The following is a 20,498-nucleotide window of genomic DNA, read 5'->3' on the forward strand; positions in this document are numbered from 1 at the left end:
TCTTCTTCATTGACCAATTTCATCCAGGATTATTGCTCTCACACAGCAGTCAGCCACGGCTGAGGCCAGAACCAAGTCAGGGATAGCAACAGCCCCCATCTACAAGCAAGATGGTCAGCTAACCCAGGGGTAGTCAACCTGCGGTCCTCCAGATGTTCATGGACTACAATTCCCACGAGCCCCTGCCAGCATTTGCTGGCAGGGGCTCATGGGAATTGTAGTCCATGAACATCTGGAGGGCCACAGGTTGACTACCCCTGAGCTAACTGGTGCACAGTCGCCCGACCGTTCCTAACGGTATTCTTTTTAGGGGTGGGTGTGTCAAGAATATATGACGGCTGTTTTGAAGACCCTAATCTGACTTCCACCCAAACGCAAAAATCTTGTTGGATTTTGATCACCACTCCTCTCACCGCAAAGGGAGGGGAGCGAAAGCAATCGAAATGACATGCTGATATTAATGAGATGTGATATGCTCATTGCTATTTTAATTGTTTTATTGCTAATGCCATTCACTGGAGGGGGGGAAATAGCATGAGGTGAACACAAGGGAAGTCAATCATTTCCCATTCTCGAACCCCCGCCCCACCCCCCACCTGCACCCCCGGTTATCATTCCAGTCAAGGCAACTCAAAGGAGATAATGGGATCAATTATTTACTTTAACGAGGAGAGGGATGGGCGGGTCCCAGCCGTTAAGGCAACATCGGGAATGTTCTGCTGTGCAGCCCCCAGAATTTGGTTGGGAACAGGGCTGTTTTTGTGCTTTCCACAGGCATATCTGACTGTATTAAAACCCAAATGAAAATAATGCACAGATAAACAGGGAGCTGAACATGCCCGAGCCCTTCCTGGGGCCTACAGGAGCAAAGGTTGAGCATCTCTTAAGGCCTTGTCCTTAGCACGTCCCACATAAATATTTGCCAGGTGTGAAAGTCCTCGAGTGTCAAACCAGGGTAAAGGGAACAAACACCTGTCCCCTCCAGGGGTCTGCACATCCCCGGAGTCCCTCAATTTCCACACATCGTTCTGCAGGTTGACCACCAGGGGGCGGTAGGAGGACATGAAGGAAGGCAGGATGATTCATGAAACTCTGGTCAGGAAGTTTTCAGATGTTTTGGCATCTTTTCCAGCTGCCTTTGGGGCTGCACTGAGACTGGTACAGCTGCCAGCTTTGGGTTGGGAAATTCCCAGAGGCCTGGAGAGCTTGGGGAGGGCAGGGTTTGCAGAGGGGATAAATGTCTGCAAGATACAATGCTCCAGAGTCCACCTCGCAAAGCAACCATTTTCTCCAGGGAAACCGAACTCTGTCGCCTGAAGATGAGCTGTAATTCCAGGAGGTCTCCAAGCCACCACCTGGAAGCTGGACATCCTGATGGGGAGTCTTCTCCTGCTGCACGGATATTTCTGCATGGATGCAGAACTTGAGCCTGGAGTCTACAGCTGAGGGAGGTCAGCAAATCTGGTCCTACACTGGGGGGGGGGGTTACTTATCAAACAGAGGGAGGGTGTGCATAAATGGGACAACACCTTGCAGGGAATCAAAGAGTGGGAAGGGTCCAGAAAGGCCATCTAGTCCTACCCCCTCTTCAGTGCAGGATCAGCCTAAAGCATCCAGGAGAAGGATCTGTCCAGCCGCTGCTTGAAGACTGCCAGTGAGGGGGAGCTCCCCACCTTCTTAGGCAGCCCATTCTGCTGCTGAACTACTCGGGCTGTGAATCCCCCCCCCTCGATATCTAGCTAGTACCACTCTACATGTCATTTAAGCCCCTTACTGTGGGTTCTATCCTATGAAGCCAGCAGGAAACTTTCCTTGCCCTCCTCCAAGTGACAACCTTTCAAAGACTTCAAGAGAGCCATCCTGTCCCCTCTCAGTCTCCTCTTCTCCAGGCTGAACATTCCCAAGTCTCTCCGCCTTTCTAGATGGGGGGAGACCATCTAGAACAGAGGCAGCTTAACTGTGGTTCTCGAGATATCCATGGACTACAATTCCCATGAGCCCCTGCCAGCATGGCACTATTTGAAATGCTCCTAGTCAGGGAGCCATTTCCATGTTTAACTAAACTACTGGGAAGAAGCAATCCTGCCTGGCATCTCATCTGGTTTGAGGCTTACGAACCACATCCCACACGCCTTGCCCTTGGACCGCCTGGCCTGTTTCTCTCGCCCGCCATCCTGGAGCCTCGCCTGGCAGGAGGCTAGCAGGGGCCTGCTTTGGCTCCCAGCTCCGCATCTGACATCTCAGAGATTCTGCTTCCCTGAAGAATTCAGGTCACCCCCACTTCTCTGACATGGCTCGTTCTCAGCCAGAGAGGAGGGAAGAGCTGGGAGGGGACAGATTTGGACCAGGACAACTGCCGGAGGGGAACACACTGAGCAGATCTTCCGCTCGACTTCCGCTGCAGCCTCTTCCGTGGCTTTTTAATGGCTTAAAACGCAGGAGTCAAAAAGTCAATTGGCAATGTGCAGAAGCACAGAAGTGGCTAAAGTGGTATTTCCCTACTTTTCATTGGATTCCCCCCCTCAAAAAAAAAAAAAAAAGAGTCAGCAATAGCTCGAAAGCTAAGTTACTTTCACCTCTGGTTTCAACGTAAAATATGGGAGCAAAGAGACACGCGGAGTTGATCCTCATGCCTTATTTGGAGGTGGTTCTGGAGAAGGAACAGAACAGTGGCCGCTCTCCAAAATCAATTTGTGAGATTTACAAGCGGGGGGGGGGGGGGAGGGAGGAATCAAGAAGTCCTTGAAAGAGAGGCTTGTCAGGAGTCAAAAAGGCCGCTTCATCAGCACAGGGCAATTCTCTGACCAAACACCTCGTTTTCGATTCCAGCCCTTGTCCTAGGACGAGATTAAATTGTCTACTGCTCCGTCTTCTGTGGATAAAGGTATTTTCATCCATTGATGAGAAGGCAGAATTCAATGCCAATGTGCGGGGGGGGGGATATGCACACACACACACACACACACACACAACAGCCACAGAGTTCAGAAGTGCTGGCACGGAGCCCCGCGTAATAACCAGTTTGGTATCCCAAGACCGGATACGCTGGCCTCCGGAAAGGTATTGTGCTTGCAGTTCCACTGCACAAGCCGTGAGTCAGCTCTGCAGAACTTTGGGAAATCCTGCTTAACAAATCAAATGGGATTTTGTTAGATCGGCTTGAGCCAGGAGCTGCCTTCCCTGCTGGTTTCCTGAAAGCTGGATGCAAGAGGCAGAAAGCACCGTCATGGTGGCGCGATCACTGCAGGAGCAGCGGGGGGGGGGGACTATAAAATAAGGGCAAGAAGGGGGAGACCTGGGTTCTAATTCCTGCTTAGCCCTAAAGTTCTCCGGATCATCTCTCTCTCACACTCTGGACCACCGCACAGGGGTCTTGTGAAGATAAAAGGGAAGAGGAGCAGCCTGAGCTCTTGGAAAGGAAGGCAAAATAGGCCAATATACCAAATCTAAAAATACAATGATCCATGTACACGCAAGTCAAGCCAATTTTATACTTCATAGAATTATAGAGTTGGAAGGGGCCTCCAGGGCCACCTAATTCATTTCTTTATTGAATTCATCTGGCGTTTGCTGGCAGGGGCTCATGGGAATTGTAGTCCATGAACATCTGGAGGACCATAGGTTGACTACCCCACCACTCCTTCTCCCAAGGTGTCAGTTGTGAGGAGAGGAAGGGAAGACGGTTGTAAACTGCCTTGAGATAGAGAAAAGTGGTGTATCAAATCCTACTCCTGTCCTATTCTTCTTCCACATGACGCCTGCTGGGTGACCTTGGGCTAGACACAGTTCTCTCAGCGCTCTCTCAGTCCCACCTGCCTCTCAAGGTCCCTGTTGTGGGGCGAGGGAGGGAAGGCGAGTGTAAGCCGCTTTGAGAAATGTGCTGGGTGACTTTGGGCCAACGGCGGTTGTCTCATAACTGTCTTAGCCGTACCTACCTCGCAGGGTGCTTGTTGTGGGGAAAGGAATGGAGGGAGCTTGTAAGCCGCTTTGAGACTCCTTTGGGTACTAGAGTCGAGATTTGAACCTTGGTCTTCCCCAGCTGTGCTGACTGTCCAGGCTCCTCGCCTACCAGCCAATCAGCGCCTAACTCCCAGTGAGCTCTCCATGGTCCTGACCGATTCCCGATGACCCTGGACTCAGGCCCACATTCTCACAGGGAACTCCTCTGGGCCCCCTGGCTCCTTGGCCACACACAGTCCTGCTGCATCTCGACAGGCCATTCCTGCGGACACCCTCCCGAATCGAGGGCCCTATCGTTTCCGCTCATTCCAAGGGAGCCTTTGCATTGGGCCGCTTGCCATCCTCACCACAGCCGGCTTCTCCATCTCCTTTTTCTCCCTCCCCTGCCCCCGAGAAGGAATCGTTTATTCCCCCGGCCAGAATGAGTCAAGGCCATGAGCTCCATTCCCAAGACACTCGGACTAAAGCTCTGTGTTTCAGTGAGGAGTGGGGCTATGCCTTCTGCATATTAAAGCAGCAAAGGATGGGAGGGATGACGTTTCCTTCTTCAGTGAGAACACGGCACCCCTGGAAAAGCAGCGGAGGGGCCCAGGCAACGGAGCCCAGGGATTCGCCATCCCCCACGCCTTGCGTTTGAAAGCAAAGAAGCAGAGTAGAAGAAGAACTGGTTTTCATACCGGCTTTTCACTACCTGAAGGAGTCTCAAAGCGGCTTACAATCTCTTTTCCCTTCCTCTAGCCACAACAGACACCTGTCGAGCTATGCGAGTCCAAGAGAGCTCTGAGAGAATTGTGACTGGCCCAGGGTCACCCAGCAGGCCTTAAGTGTCTCAAAATGGCTTCAATCACCTTCCTCTCCCCACCACAGACACCCTCTGAGGTAGGTAGGGCTGAGAGAGCTCTGATAGAACTGTGAGAAGCCCAAGGTCAGTCAGCCGGCTGCATGTGGAGGAGTGGAGATTCAAACCTGGTTCTCCAGATTAGCGGCTGCTGCTCTTAAGCACGACACCAAGCAGGTATCTAATCTTTCCAGGGGCAGAGAAAAGCTTCATAAGAACACTGACTCTACTTTTGACAAAGCATTGCAAAATAATATCCTGCCCAATCAACCAACAAGACTAAGAGACTCTTGGCGATGAAGAACAAAAGAGTCTTTTTTTTCGAGCTGCATCTAAAGATACAGTAAAAAGGAGGAGGCCAGGGAGCTGTTTTAAAACCTGGGACACCACCAAAATCAGTACTGTTCTGAGACCAGACGCTGGTCTTAAAAATTAAAGCCCACCATCTTTTCTGAAAAGAAACGCCACCAGCTGCCCCACGCTAAAGAATTAGCTCAACGGGAAGGAGAATTTCCGGATGGAATATTCAACGGCCATAATCTTTGATGCGCCCTTCGCCCTCCTGCTAACGTTAATGCTCAGCAAATCCTTCAAGGTTTCCTTTGAAAACCTTTCCCCAGAAGTCTGATGCCTGCAAAAGTTATCAGCCTTTACTTTCAGTCAGAATTCCAGAAGTGAAGAAATGCCTCACACACACACGCACACACACACACACACACACACAAACATGGCTGCCTCTGGCAAAACTGTTAGAAGCACAGCAGCAGTTCCACCCAAGATTCACGCTGATGGGCCGCTTGGGTTGGATTTAGGCTCGCCTAAAGATGCTTTAGGATGCTTAGGGCTAATCCTGCGTTGAGCAGGGGGTTGGACTAGATGGCCTGTATGGCCCCTTCCAACTCTATGATTCTATGATTCTATCTATGACGTGGCACAGGCCATATTTTGCTTCCACTTTCACCACCTGGCCCTTCTGAAAGGGTCCCCCTGCCGCGCATTCATGCCTCACATTCTCCAAATGGCTGCCGGCTCAGGATGTGGTTTTGTTACATGAAAGGTGATACATTTTTCGAGGTCCGTTGGATTTAAGAGAGGTGGTCCTCGCAGAGACCTTCCCAGTGGAAATGGTTGTGGGAACCAGCCGTGCATCTGCAAAACCCTGGTCAGTCTTGCCTGCACACAACATGCTTCTGAAAGCCAATATGTGATCAGTTTTTCAATGCTAGAGGCACTAAGCCAGGGGTAGTCAAACTGCGGCCCTCCAGATGTCCATGGACTACAATTCCCAGGAGCCCCTGCCAGCGAATGCTGGCAGGGGCTCCTGGGAATTGTAGTCCATGGACATCTGGAGGGCCGCAGTTTGACTACCCCTGCACTAAGCAAACACGATCTTGGGTAGCCTACCTTCCTTGCCGCCTGCTTCTCTGAACTGTCCACATCTCCATCCAGGAATGGCATTGCAAATGAGCTAAGATCCTAGAGCAAAAGAGAAGGGAAAGCACAGTCTTTAAGAAACAGCAGCCCAGCGGCAGAGAACCTCCTCGACATGCAACGCGTCCCAGGGAGAATGCCCAATTAAAAGGGATATGAGACCCTAACAGCTGCTGCTGGTCAGAGAAGGCAATGTTGATATGGAGGGATCAGGGGCCTGGCTCAGCGTGAGGCACCTTCACACATTTAAGGAAGTGCTGCTAGTCATTTTTACAACAAGAAGAAAAAAAGCTGGCTGTTTTTTTTAACCTGGCTTTTCTCTACCTGAAGGAGTCTCAAAGGGGCTGACAGTCACCTTCCCTTGATGAGAGAGCCCTGAGAGAAAGGTCATTGGCCCAAGGTCACCCAGCTGACTGCATGGGGAGGAGCAGGGAATCAAACCAGGTTTTCCAGATTACAGGCTGCCGCTCTTAACCACCGCACCATGCTGGCTCTCTATATGACTGTCTTAATTCTTTCATACCCGACATTTTTCTGCTCAAAACTGCCCCCCCTGTCTGCCCCACAGCCTCAGTGAGTATCCAAAAGTACGTTCGCCTCCTAAATCCGCACATGAAATCTTCCTGCCTATTCATTTACAGCACGACTGAGGCTTTCCCTCGTCACTTGGGTTCCTCAAGGCCCAAATTAGCCACACGGCCGCTTCCCCTCTTTTTCCAGACAACAATTCCCAGCCCACTTTGGGTCCCCTCAGAAATGAGACCTGAGGGATTCCTGCCAGGCTCTGGAGACAGTTGGAGTCCCCTCCCCCCTTTCCTCCGTTCTCTTTCTAGAAGGTTCTAGGCCGGAACTCTCTCCAGCGGCGTGCTGAGGAAATCATCTCCTCACGGGTCCGCCTAGGTCAGGGGTAGTCAAACTGCGAATGCTGGCAGGGGCTCCTGGGAATTGTAGTCCATGGACATCTGGAGGGCCGCAGTTTGACTACCCCTGGCCTAGGTCCTTGGCAGAGCCCCCTCGTAGTTCCCGCTCCTGAACTGCCCACACGCAGCGCATGCCAAGCATCTGTCATGCGTGACTCTGCTAGCCCCTTTCACACCTTGTGGGAGACAGAAAGTGTCTTCAATTAAAGGAGACAATATCCAGGTGTGAGTGTGTGTGTCTCCCAGTTCAATACATTTCCATTAGCTGGAGTTATACCCTTATTCAACTAATTCACAACACTAAACCAAGAGCCGGGTGCGAGAAACCGGTGTTTGCACTGACCGGTGAGGGGGAAACAGGCCAGTCAGGAAGTGCCAGTTCAAAGCTGGGGTGGGGTACAGGACAGGGGGTGGACTTGTGTGGCTGGCTCTTCAGCTCCCCCTAGGTTTTGATGACCCTGGGGTGGTTGTAGGCAAGCCCCCTTCACAACCCAATTTACCTTTCCTCATCAACTGGAGGGACCACCCAAATCCAAACCTGGTATTTGGAAAGATGCTGACCAGTTAGTTGCTACCATAGAAGCAGACAACTATGGAGACATTTTGGAGCTGCAATCCACATTCAATTCAGTTGCATGGTCATTTCAAAGGATTTCTTCCTTCCCTTTTTCAAACTGCACCCCGAAGGGCTGACCTGACCAGGGGGAGACCAGCCAGGTATGCACGGAGAGAGCTTTCTGAACATTCCTCTTGCCCTGTGTCCCTCCCTGAAAACCATCACCCCCAAGCTGCTTTTATTCCTGTCTCAGGAGGGGGGGAATGGATACTCATGGGTTTGACAGGAAGAGAAATTTGATTCACTTGAAATGTAGAGCTGGAGGAGAGTTTTAAGGAGACTGGACTGCCCAAAGGACAAATCGGTGGGTTCTAGTCCAAACCAAGCCTGGAATCTAGAAACTAAAATGACTAAACTGAGGTTATCGAACTTTGGTCGCATCATGAGTAGAGAAGAGTCACTGGAAAAGGCCATCGTGCTAGGAAAAGCAGAAGGTAGCAGGGAAAAGAAGACTGAACAGGAGGTGATCTGTCTTCCTCAAGGAGGCCATGGCCCTGAGATTGCAGGACCGCAGCAAGATTGCTAACCAAAGGATGTTTTGGAGGACATATTAATAGGATCATCATAAGTTAGAAGTGATTTGATGGCCCTTGACACACACACATCTATAGGTTTTCCCAGAAGGCCGAGTAGCTCTGATTAGTCCAAGCTTCACAGATCTTGGAAGTTAAGCAGGCTCAACTATAATTAGAACTTGGATGGGAGACTTCCAAGAAAGTGGCAGAGGCAAGCAATGGCCAACCGGATGTCTCCTGTCCTGGGAGTCACCCTGAGTCAGTCATGACTTGATGGCAGACGACGGCTGTTATAGGTTTCCCCCAAAGTCACCTTGAAGGTGAGGGCGATTGGGGCATCATCACAAGGGAACAGGTTAAAATGCCCCGCGAGTCGCAGAAGCCTAGCCTAGAGGTGACCGTCACACGGATCACTCCGGCCAGGTCTGGCTCTGAGAGACGATACTAATAAAGTGCCGTCCAGCTGCAACACGCAAATCACAACCCCACCGAGTTCCCCAGAGCCCTACAGAGGAGGTCGGCCACCTCCTGCCTGCCTCCAGGCAGTGCCCCAGGGCTTCCCTTGTGTTCTCCGGCCAAGGACTGAGCGGGCCGACCCGTCTTAGCACCCAAGCTTGGACAAACTCAGGGACAGTTCAGGCTACGCCAGGTCTTGTTACGCAAGGCCGGACACGGGGCAGAAAGTTCTACTCATGCAACAGATAACAAGCTGCGGCTTTCTAATCTGTCCTTGTTCAAATATTGTAATTAAATCTGGGCTTGTTGCCTGGGGTGGGGTGGGGGGATGCACACTGTCCCGAAACTGGCAGCTCCAGCATGGACACACAGGCCACGGAGTTCCAGGGAAAGCAATGGCTTCGGCCTTCCGGATGTGCATGCATGCATGCATGTGCGCACCAACCAGTCCTTCGCATTGATGTAACTCTGGCCGTCTAGTTCAGACGGCAGGGAGCCAGCGTGGTGTCGTGGTTAAGAGCGGTGGCCTCGGATCTGGAAAACCCAGTTTGATTTCTTGCTTTTCCTCCACATGCAGCCAGCTGGGCAACCTTGGGCCAGTTACAGTTCTCTCAGAGCTGTTCTTGCAGAGCAGTTCTGTCAGAGCTCTCTCAGACCCACCTACTTCACCGGGCATCTGTGGTGGGGAGAGGCAATTGTAAGATGCTTTGAGACTCCTTTGGGGAGTGAAAAGCAGGGTATAAAACCAACCAATGAATTGTATTTTGCTTTGGAGGGGGCAAAGCACCTTACGACAAACACCACAGAAACAAAGAGAGGGAAAGCTTTTTAAATAGAGAGAAAGAGAGAGCAGGACTCCCCACTCCCTGTGGATCATCTTCCCAGACTGGGTTACAACTCTCAGGCCAAGAGCTCTTCAGTGTGTGCCTCTGAGCACCCCCAGCTCAAGTGCCTGCAGCAGAGGAGGAACTAACAGACAGGTCTGAGATGCAGGGTGTAGATCAGCGGTAGTCAAACTGCAGCCCTCCAGATGGCCATGGACTACAATTCCCATGAGCCCCTGCCAGCAAATGCTGGCAGGGGCTCATGGGAACTGTAGTCCATGAACATCTGGCGGGCTGCAGTTTGACTACCCCTGGTGTAGATGGAAAGGGGGTGGTAAAGGGCCGCGTTCTCCATGGGCCCTATATTGGGGGACCTGCCCCCAACCCTCTGTTCTAGGCAATGGCATTTGCTTCTGGTGAAAGGGACAGGAGGTCTTTCTCCAGGTCTGCCGACCACCTTCGGTCCAGAGTTTCCTACCTGTGCCAAACGGGGGGAAACTTCCAGCATTTCAGGCGACAGCAGCAGCAACGGTGCTGTTTTTCCGTCTCCCTCCCCGGCTCTCCCAGCTTGCTCTGCGCATTCATTGTGGCCAGCAGCCGTGAGTAATTCCCATGGGTAAGAAATCAGCTGGCCTGAAAAGATATTCCAGTGGGAAAGCTGGGAGGATTATTAAGCACTGATGGAGTCTGGCCATCCACAAGGGACTTGAGGCTCTGCGAAAGGATCCTCCTTTGTGGACGTCTCTCTAATGTCACTGTGTCTCTTTTTTTTTGTCTTTGACGGATGGGAAACTGAGGCTAGGAAACTGTGAGAATTGCCCAAGGCTGCTCAGAAGAGCCCTTTATCTTGGCAATCATCACTTTGAGTTTTCTTTACGGGGACGCCAACCTTGTAATTACTCGGCAGATTTTGCCGCCCAAGCTTTGGGAAGCCAAACAAAAAACGGGTGGAAGGGGGAGAGGAAAAGGGGATGTAAAAGCAATTTAGCCAGAAATTCTAACCGTAATGAAAAGGCCTTCGTGCCACGGGCTCAGCGGCTTTGCTTTTCAAGAGCCAGCTGGTGGAGCTATACACTAGGATTTGAGAGACCCAGATTCGAATTCTCACTTTGCCGTGGAAGCTTGCTAAATGACCTGGGGCAAGTCACCCATGTAAAACTGTTGTTAAGAGGAAGAAATAGAAGGCAGAACTGCTTCCCTGTGGAGGAAGAGCAGCAGGAAGCATGAGGCCACCTTAGACAATAGTCTGAGCCCATAACCTGTTGGATTATGCAAGATCTGTAACGTGCATGATTCAAAAACATATGAAGAATGCCCTGCAGGGGGCATCAGAGGAGATGTGTATTTAGCATAGTTAGATTACGAACTTCCTGGTATTTTGTGAATATTCTCCCCCTATGTCTTGTCTGGCTCATTTGTAGACTTCCTCGCTGCTTGCCTCCACAACAGTCAGAATGGATGCCAAGCAACAGACAGTTAGGCCCCCCCTCTCTCTTTACAAAATTGTTCCTCTTCCAGATGTTATTCTTTTAAGCAGCCTGTTGCTTTGCTGTCTTGCATACTGAAATTCTGCGAACACATTCAAAGCAACACAGGTAGGTTTTCTGACCCACCTGCATCATGTTTAAACTGAGCCTTGAACATCAGATATAAAGATACAAAGGAAGCACAATCTGTTTGCCACATTTAATTCTACCTCCCCCCCCCCCCAAAAAAGGACTTCAGGGCAGTCACAGGGCAACTCTCTACGCCTCCCTTTTATTCACAGCCCTGTGAGGTAGGCCAGGACTGAGAAAGAGTGCCCAAGGCCCGGGTTATCCAATGAGCTTCATAACTGAGATTTAAACCCAGGTCTCTCTGGTCTTAGCCCAGCACTTGAATCATGACACCGCCCACTGCCTCTTGGCAATTTGGCTGCTACAACAAGGCAACAGGTGATTGGGTGCATCATAAAGGAATGTTTATGCTCCTCCCAACAGAAATGTACTCGCAACACACAACGTTGTATGCATGCCTCTTTTCTTCCACAGGGTCAGCGGAACACATACATTTAACAACTGTAGCTTCTGATTTAAGATAATCCCAAAGAACAAAACAGCTGGAATTGCAACATGAATCCTCCGAGTCTCCATGCAAGCCACCCTCCATTGATCAGAATCACACAAACAACAACAAAAAAAAAAGCATTGGAGAGATAGGAGAGAGACCTCAGGAACAACCACCAGAACCCCAACAGGAAGCAGAAAATCCTTTTGTGGCAAAACCGGAAGGAGAGTCCTGATTAATTACCAGAGACCAGTGCTGGGGGATGTTTAGCACCCTCTGGGTGGGATCTGGGAGCAAGTCAGCTGCAGGGGCTTCTCTGAACGGCCACCGTCCGGCAGGGTCTGCTTTTTATTCATTGGGCATTTCAAGCAGGCAAGAAAGCGGGACATGCGAGGCTGGTTGTTTTCGAGACTCCGTTTGCGATTTGCCTCCAGCTGCGTTCGGCAGAGGCAGCCGGACCATAATTAAATGCATAAGATCGTGCAGGAGATGTGATTTGATCAAAGCCCGAGCACAGAAGATTTGGATACGCAGCTGGTCCTTCTCAAGACCTCTTTTGCGTGATGTTGTTTAGAGGCGGCATCCTGAGGACGATCGAGGAGGCGATGTACTGTTTGCCAGTATGGAATCCTTAAAAAACATTGGAGATGAAACTGAAGCAAAACAGCACCAGACCGCGGCTAAAATAGTCACTCATTACGGAGGAGTTCCCGTAGCTGGAGATTTAGACAAATGAGGGCCAATAATGGCATTCATTGATTCAGCCCACTTCCTGAGAGGTATCAATCATCAGACGGGGAAGTTACTTGTCAGTCGCTTATACCAATTCGATCATGATAAAGGGAAAATACAGATTCGAGAAGAAGATTTGAGACTGGTCTTTCTAGATAGCATCTGCCAGCAGGAGCAAAACTCGGCACTTGGTTTGAAGAACAGAGCAGGGCCTTTATCCTCAGGAATTGCCTCTCTGAGGACAGCCACGTAAACTTGGAATCCAAGTTTACAGAAGGAGGTTCAAATCTCTCCTGGGCCCAGCTTTTGTCCATGTGCCAGCTGAGGCCCTTCCTTAAGTGTGAGGGTCTGGTCACCATCATCCCTGTTCGGATCGCATTCAGACTGAACTACTGCAGTTTGCTCTTTGTGGGACTGCCCTTGAAGATGGTTTGGAAGCTGCAATCGGCACACAATTGTTGGAAGAGCTACACGGGGTGCTCAATTGCTTCCAGGCACAATTCAAAGCTAATGCCATTCAAGTAGCTTTAAAGTGGTATGACATTACTTCAAGGAGCACTTAAGCCCTAAACCTGGGATAGTCAAACTGCGGCCCTCCAGATGTCCATGGACTACGATTCCCATGAGCCCCTGCCAGCATTTGCTGGCAGGGGCTCATGGGAATCGTAGTCCATGGACATCTGGAGGCCTGCAGTTTGACTTCCCCTGCCCTAAACCATTAGGCCAAGGATAAATATTTCAAAACAAAGCGTAGACCTGCCATCTTTTATTCATTTTTGTATTCCAATACGTACTGCTGCACAGCCCAGCTCCAACTGTATCTCCTGTATCTCTAAAGGGGTAAACATGGCGTCCTGCGGCAGCAAAAGAAGAATTTTCGTGGCTCCTTAAATACAAGGCCATAAGAACAACTGTCCTAGACCATCCCAGTGGTCCATCCAGTCCAGCATCCCGTCTTATGCAACGGCCCACCAGTTCCCCAAATGCAGGGCTAATAGCAGCTTTGGGGATATTCTCAGTTGGCAAAAACTGTAGGAGGGCAAGGCTAATTTCTCTGGCTGCCAGCACGCCTGCTCCTGTCCAATCCCGAGATGTTTACAGCAGCTTTTCAGTGAGAATACAGCCTTGTGGGTCTTAATCATAGTGTTGCTGTTTGGTCAGGGAGTTGCAAAATCTGTCCATTCTCTGCTTTTAGGGCTCTATTGATTTTACCCCCCCCCTCCCTTCGCCTTCATGTCTGTTTAGCTTTTCACCCAATTGGCAAAAGAGGCACCGACATGTACTGTTTGAGGACAGATGTTGTTTTCTCTCATGACCGGTCATGTACCTGAGAATGGAGCCTGAACCAGAAGCCAAAACACCAAGATGGTCAGCAAACAAATCACAGAGTGCCTGCCCTTGCTTCACACACTGGCCAGAGCTCGGAAACACTGCCTGTGGAGCCCTTGAGGTTCTCTTCCTTCACACGCTTTTGCAAGAACTGCCCAAGTTGGATCAAGCGGGAGGTCTCTCGAGTGCTCTGCTGTCCACGGGGGCCGAAATGGACCCCACCGCCGTTGCCCCAAAGAAATTCCCTTCTTTACAGCCCTCAGTGTCGAATGCTTCCCACAAAACCGAATCCCAGACTACAAGGTGCATGGCGTGCAACGCAGAACTGCTTTTTCGCCCGCAGCCCACTACCAGCTGGTTTAATTTAATAAGCCCCCAAGTTCTCGTTCAGGAGGTGTGATTCTCGGAAGCCTCTGCTTATTTCGTGCATCTGTAGCCCCGGTTTCCAGCCAGATTGGCTCCAGAAGCGGCATGCCCTTGCGAAAACAATCCAACCGGCTGCAAAAGGGAACAGTGATGCCCCCCACCACAGCCATAACACATATCCAGAGAGCAATAACCAATCAAGGAGCATTAAAACTACTGCACATCAGCAGCGTTCGGACAGCGTGAGTGGCTGGGGAAACACAGTAAGTGGTATCCAGGCACCAGCGGTTATCAAAACAATTAATTAAGCCATGAACTGTCCTGAGCATTCACATGCTCAGAAGGCTGAGGTGGGATTTTCAAGGACAGGGGTGGAGATGGCTTGCCTTTGTCTGCCTCAGCCTAGCAAACATGGTGATAAGGAAATGTATGAGAAGCCATGCTGGCTGGATCAGACCAATGGTCCCTCCAGTCCCACACTCTGGGTCACACAGTGGCAAAATCCTGGTGCCATAAAGAAGTCCTCCAGCAGGGCCAGAACTCCAGAAGCCCTCCCACTGTTGTTAAGAGAACATAACAGAAGCCATGATGGATCAGGCCAATGCCCCATCTGGTAGTCCAGCACACACAGTGACTAAAACCATCAGGAGGTTCCACCAGGAGGTCCACCAGCAGGGCCAGAACCCCAGATGCCCCTCCACTGTTATTTATGTATTACTTGGATTGATATGCCCTCCCCTTGAGAAGCCATGATGGATCAAGCCAATGACCCATCGAGCAAACCAGGTGCCACCAGGTCATCTACCAGTGAGGCCGGAACTCCAGAGGTCCTGCCAAGAGTACGTAAGAGAAGCCATGATGGATCAGGCCAATGAACCATCTAGTCCAACACTGTGCCAATGGCCAAAACCCAGGTGCCTTCAGGTCTACTGGGGGGCCAGAACTTGCCCCCCAAGTACCAAGAATACAGAACATCACTGCTCCAGACATTGTGTTTCATTATTACATTGTGTCTAATAGCCACTGACGGACCTCTGCCCAACATGATCCTTGGTGGTCTCTCATCCAAATACTAACCAAGGCCGTTGGGTCTAGCACTGGCTAACTCTTGAACAGGAGCCTACTGGGAAATGGCCTGGGTGCTCTAATCCAGGTTCTCTTGAGGAAATACAAGCATGATGGTTAGCAATACATCTTGCCTTAGAGCCAGGCTGTATGGTCCCATGACATCACCCCAAAGCAATACTGTCTTATGTGCAGCCTGGAAGATCAGGGGCAGAGCAACCCAGTTGTTCACGAGGGACTCACTTGTAAGCTCTCGAACCGGGACCTGGAGCACCTATCGGTGACTTCACCTGAATATGCCACAGACTGCCGTGGTTTCTCCCCAGGACATATTCCAGGGGAAAAGTTGGCGCAACACAGCTATGGCCAAGAATCCTGAACAGACCTATCCTCCAGGAGCTTACCTAGGAAATGGACCTGACCTCTGGCCAAGGCCACCCTACCAGTGCAACCCTGCCCCTGCCCCTTCCCGCAGCCCTTCACAATGCCTGCAGCTTAGCAGCCCGTTCCCAGGGGCTTCAGAAAATGAAGGGGTCAGCCCTGCTCCCTGAAGCTGTCCTGCCTCTTTTCCTCTCAGCAAAACTTCATGGATGTGGCCCAGCAGGTAACTCCAACAGCTACTAACAATAGGATGATGGAGAGAAGAAATTTGTGCAGAAGATACATTGAACGCCAGTCTGAAAAGCGAGCTAAAATGTACCAACCAAATTGCTCCACGAAATCCGTTTCATTCACTGCTTATGCAATGAGGATGTCCGGTTGTGTCTGCCCAGCACCTACTGGCTAGCGGTAGGTACACAGCGAACCAAAGGGAATCCATTGGCATGCCATGAAACAGGGTGCTTAGAAGCAAGTGGAGCGGAGTTTCAGGGACAAGATGTTGGCTTTGCTGTTGAAATGGATGCCTCGGTTCACAGGAAACGCACACCAAATCAGGAAGCGAAGTTGTGCAAACTGCAAATCATTGCAAAGTCAACCTTTTAAGTCAAATCTCTAACTGGAAGAAGAAAACAATGTAGTTGGCGCTCCCCCCCCCCAAGCCCACAAAATCCCATTAGAAAGGAGCAAGCTCCCTAACCAGGCAACATAAATCCTCCCCCACAACCTTACAGACTACAGAAAATGCTTTGGAAGAAGAGACCAGTTCTTTCAGACCAGCATCTGGAGAAGACAGACCCTGCAGGGTACAGAGAACAGACGGTGGAAACAAAAAGGCAACAAATTATCCCCGCCTCCCCTTTCTGTTCGCTACCAAATCTCTAATTCTCTTGCCTGCAAATTTTTCCAGGCAGGGAGGAGAGAAAGTTATCAGTGGGAAGCGAGTCGGAAAGGAACGCTGTGTTCAGCCTTGTCGTTTTGTTGTCGTTAAGAGAAACCTCGCCGCGTCTTTCCTGCGAGCCACGCAGACAAAACATTGCCCCAGTTAGAGGGAGACCCAAAGACGATGCTTCTCTCACCCAGCTCACAGAACGCTTCTTGCCCTCCACGCCGGTCTTGCCACAAAGACACCCAAACCGTTTTCCCCCTTCCCACAGGCTCCGTCTGTCTGTCTTCCAGAAGCCACCTCCGTCAAAACAAGAGATGACTCATACCAATCCATTACTTACGGCTCTGAAAAATCCCGTCCTTTGAGCTGAAATATCCATAGGAGTGCATTGGGGAGGGAAGAAATAGCAACAAAACCTTCCCAGGGTGGGGGGTGGGGGGGGGAGAGAAACCAAGGAAAAATGGAAATATTTCAGGTCCGGGAAACGATGCTGCTCCTGCCGCTGCTACAGTCGGGACCGGTCTGGGTGTGTGTGCAATTCCCAGAGCTGCACAACCAGCGAGATGGCAGGAACACAAGGGAACCCAGGAGGAAACAGGCAACAGTGTCAGGCGAGGCTGCAAAGTGGGCAGGGAGGCACGTTCCAGGCAGCTGAGACTGAATTAAAGGGATGCTGCTGCAGCCCACATGAACTTTGAGAAAGGGGGCAAAGGGGATTTGCATCAGGCAAGGAGGGCGGCTTGGGATAAGAGAGGTTAGCAGTCCAATGCAGGCCGTGCACGAGGCCCGGATGGGGAGGAAAGACCGGCACTTGTGCTTCTGAAGGAAAAGCAGAAGAAGAGAAGGTTTTTATACCTCACTTTTCTCTGCCTTAACGTGAAGCAACTTACAATTACATTCCCTGTCTCTCGTGAGGGAGGTGGGGCTGAGAGAGTTCTGGGAGAAATGGGACTGGCCCAAGGTCACCCGGCAGGCTTTGTGAGTCTCAAAGCGGCTTACAATCGTCTTCCCTTCCTCTCCCTACAAAAGCACCTGGAAGGCAGGTGAGGCTGAGAGAGCTCTAAGAGAACTGTGTCTGGTCCAAGGTCACCCAACTGGTTGCATGTGCAGGCTGAGAGAGCTCTAAGAGAACTGTGCCTGGCCCAAGGTCACCCAACTGGTTGCATGTGAAGGTGTGCGGAATCAAACCCGGCCCTCCAGATTAGAGATCGCTGCTCTTCGCCACAATACCACACTGTCACTTCCCTTGGATACAGTTTTATTTTAAAGATGCTTTTGCAATGTGCCAGTTGTTGAGGGGTCTTCTTGTAGAGGAATCAGTGCTGTTCTTACAGGCCCGTTCCATAGTCCCTCCATGCTGGCACTGGGCAGTCCTGCTCTTGTGGCTAGATATCCAAGTAGTTCAGCAGTGGAAGCGGCTACCAAAGGAGGTGGGGAGCTCCCCCTTCTTGCGGCTGGACCAGGACTTTTCCTAGATGCCTTAGGTAGGACTAGATGGCCTCTACGACCCCTTCCCACTCTAGGAGTCATAAACTTTAAACAACATTGATGGTGTTCCCACATTCTAGGAAGCCCATCACTCGGTCAGACAAGGAACTGAGGCCGATCTAGCAGGACCTCTGGGGGATAAATCTGTGCTGGGTTCCCTGGATCACCTAATGGTCCTCCAGATGCTTGCTTCCATGGGACAGAGATTACACTGACAGGCCTGCTGTTTTCTGGGTCTTCGTTCCTCCTTTTCGGGAGACGGTGATAACATTCACCCCTCCAGTCTTGTGGCACATCTCCCATCCTCCAAGAGGTTTTGAAGATGATGGAAGACTCTGCAAGCTCTCTAAAATGTTCTTCAAACACTCCCCAGGATACACCACTTAGAATCCTAGAGAGTTGGAAGGGACTTCATGGGTCATCTAGTCTAACCCCCTGCACACTGCAGGACTCTCACAACCCTCTTGCTCATCCACTGTCACCTGCCACCCCCTTGAACCTTCACAGAATCAGCCTCTCCGTCTGATGGCTATCCAGTCTCTGTTTAGAAATCTCCAAAGATGGAGAACCCACCACCTCCCGGGGACGCCTGTTCCACTGAGGAACCGCTCTAACTGCCAGGAACTTCTTCCGGATGTTTAGACGGAATTTCTTTTGAATTAATTTCATCCCACTGGATCTGGTCCATCCCCCTGGGGCATGGACCTGGGAGATTGTACATCCACTGTAGCCAGGTGCCTTTCCACAACCTGCCTGCCCATGTTAACCAGAAACTCGGAGGCAGTGCCTGGCCTACTACCATATCTAGATGGGCCCGTTCTCTTTTTTTTGGGGGGGGGGGGACTGAGGCAAGGCAGACATGGAGCCTTTCTGCTTTCTCTCTGCCTCTTCGGGCCACATTGCCCATCCCTCTGCCCTTGATTCAATTTTGTCCCAAGCATCCGAATGAGCGAAATTCCACAGCTCTGCCCTGCTCCTGGAGTGGCACACGTGGCTCACGACCCAGATACTGTCTACAAAGAAAATTTGATTACGCGTTCTGAAGCAAATACGCATTTCCTTCCTGACAGAAGCATTTTCACGGGAGGGAGAGCCATCTTTACAGATGAGGGGATAAAAATCTAATTGCCAACCCAGCTCCTATTGTATTTCGATGATATCAGATTGCATTAGGCCTAAAATGGGAGACAATCCCCACCTCTCCGGTCATATAACGCTGTCCGTCTCAACATTGTAGCTTTCTCAGTCCAAAAATGGGTTTTTAATTGCTATAATTTATTTATAGTTCGGTTGTACGTGGCTTGGCTTCCGCTTTTTCATCGTCTCCTGGAGAGCAGCTGCAGTCATACAGCGCCCAGGGTTCTTCAGATTACATGGATTTTGATGTGTTTTTCCTTGGAGACAGAACAATTTTCCAAGGATGGCTTTTCCCATAAGTCTGTCCTCAGGAATCAAGTGAGTCTAGGATGCCTGCGGCAGCTGACAGCTGAGCAGGTCACATGACTGGAACAAGAACCAGCGGCTGCCATCTTGGCAGGCTGTTCAGTTCAGCGACACATTCATTCACATGTAACACAAATACACACAAAAAGCCTCTAAGCACCCAAAGTGCCAGGAAAAGTCTGGGGAGAGCCAGGTTCAAATCTTCACTGGAGCCTGAAGCTCACCAGGTGGTCTGACCTGCTGTTGTATGACTCAGCCAGCATGGTGTGAGGCAGGGGTAGTCAACCTGTGGTCCTCCAGACGTTCATGGACAATAATTCCCATGAGCCCCTGCCAGCATTTGCTAGCAGGGGCTCATGGGAATTGTAATCCATGAACTTCTGGAGGACCACAGGTTGACTACCCCTGGTGTAAGGGTTAAGAGCGGTGGCTCAAATCTGGAGAGCTGGGTTTGATTCCCTGCTCCTCCTCCACATGCAGCCATTGGGTGACCTTGGGCCAGTCCCAGTTCTCTCAACATCACCTACCTCATAAGGTGACTGTGGGGAGAGGAAGGGGAGGCAATTGGAAGCCATTTTGAGACTCCTCCGAATAGTCAAAAGCAGGGTATAAAAACCAACTTTTCTTCATCTTCTAGACCTAATATCTGGCTCTAAATAACATGTTTTCTCTGTGGTAGGAATAAATGTGCACTTTGGGGTTGTATTTCATCAGACTAATAAATACTGGGAATGAAAGCACCAAGAAAGCATCAATATTCTACTGCAGAGACTTTAAATGCAAAATATTCTCCGGACAAACACCTTTTGTGCCACTTACTAGAGCTGCGGAAATTGTTTTCCTCTTTGTGAGATAAGGCCAGTAATTCCAAGCTTACGAATCATGGGTCGAGATGCACATCCCTTTCCCTCTGCCATCTTCCCCCTGGCAACAGCTCCTTCTGAATCTGCCTTTTCTCCCCCTCCCCACCAAGGTCCCCAAGCCCCAACATCTCCTCACATTTCCCCACAATCCGTTCCTCACCTTCCCTCTCCAGCCAAAAGAGATCTTTCACTTCCGTTTCTCAAAGGAACGGCCTCGTTCTCAACATTCTACAACTGTTCCCCCCGCAACTGGAATGTTTGTGAACATTCTATTACGTCACAGAAGCACAGCCGGCAACAAGGATAAGGACTCTCTACAAGCTTCTTTCGTCCTACCGC

General features: G+C 50.6%; 1 protein-coding gene across 7 annotated transcripts in view; it reads right to left on the minus strand.

The window, feature by feature from the left end:
• PRKAG2 (protein kinase AMP-activated non-catalytic subunit gamma 2) overlaps positions 1–20,498 on the minus strand; it is a 138,748-nt gene that overhangs the window by 91,702 nt on the left and 26,548 nt on the right. Inside the window, exons 1-2 of one of the 7 annotated variants that reach the window (XM_077302823.1) lie at positions 20,320–20,385; positions 6,203–6,274 (exon numbers count right to left, since the gene is read on the minus strand). The exons of 1 other annotated variant lie outside the window; for it this stretch is intronic. In XM_077302823.1, the coding sequence (XP_077158938.1) occupies positions 6,203–6,256 (54 nt within the window). In that variant the 5' untranslated portion in view covers positions 6,257–6,274; positions 20,320–20,385. Of the gene's footprint in view, positions 1–6,202; positions 6,275–10,038; positions 10,164–20,319; positions 20,386–20,498 lie in introns of those variants that run through there. 5 more of the 7 variants (XM_077302818.1, XM_077302822.1, XM_077302816.1 and 2 more) reach the window with 5 other exon arrangements.

This window comes from Paroedura picta, chromosome 11 (assembly GCF_049243985.1).
Source record: "Paroedura picta isolate Pp20150507F chromosome 11, Ppicta_v3.0, whole genome shotgun sequence".
Classification (NCBI taxonomy): Eukaryota; Metazoa; Chordata; class Lepidosauria; order Squamata; family Gekkonidae; genus Paroedura; species Paroedura picta.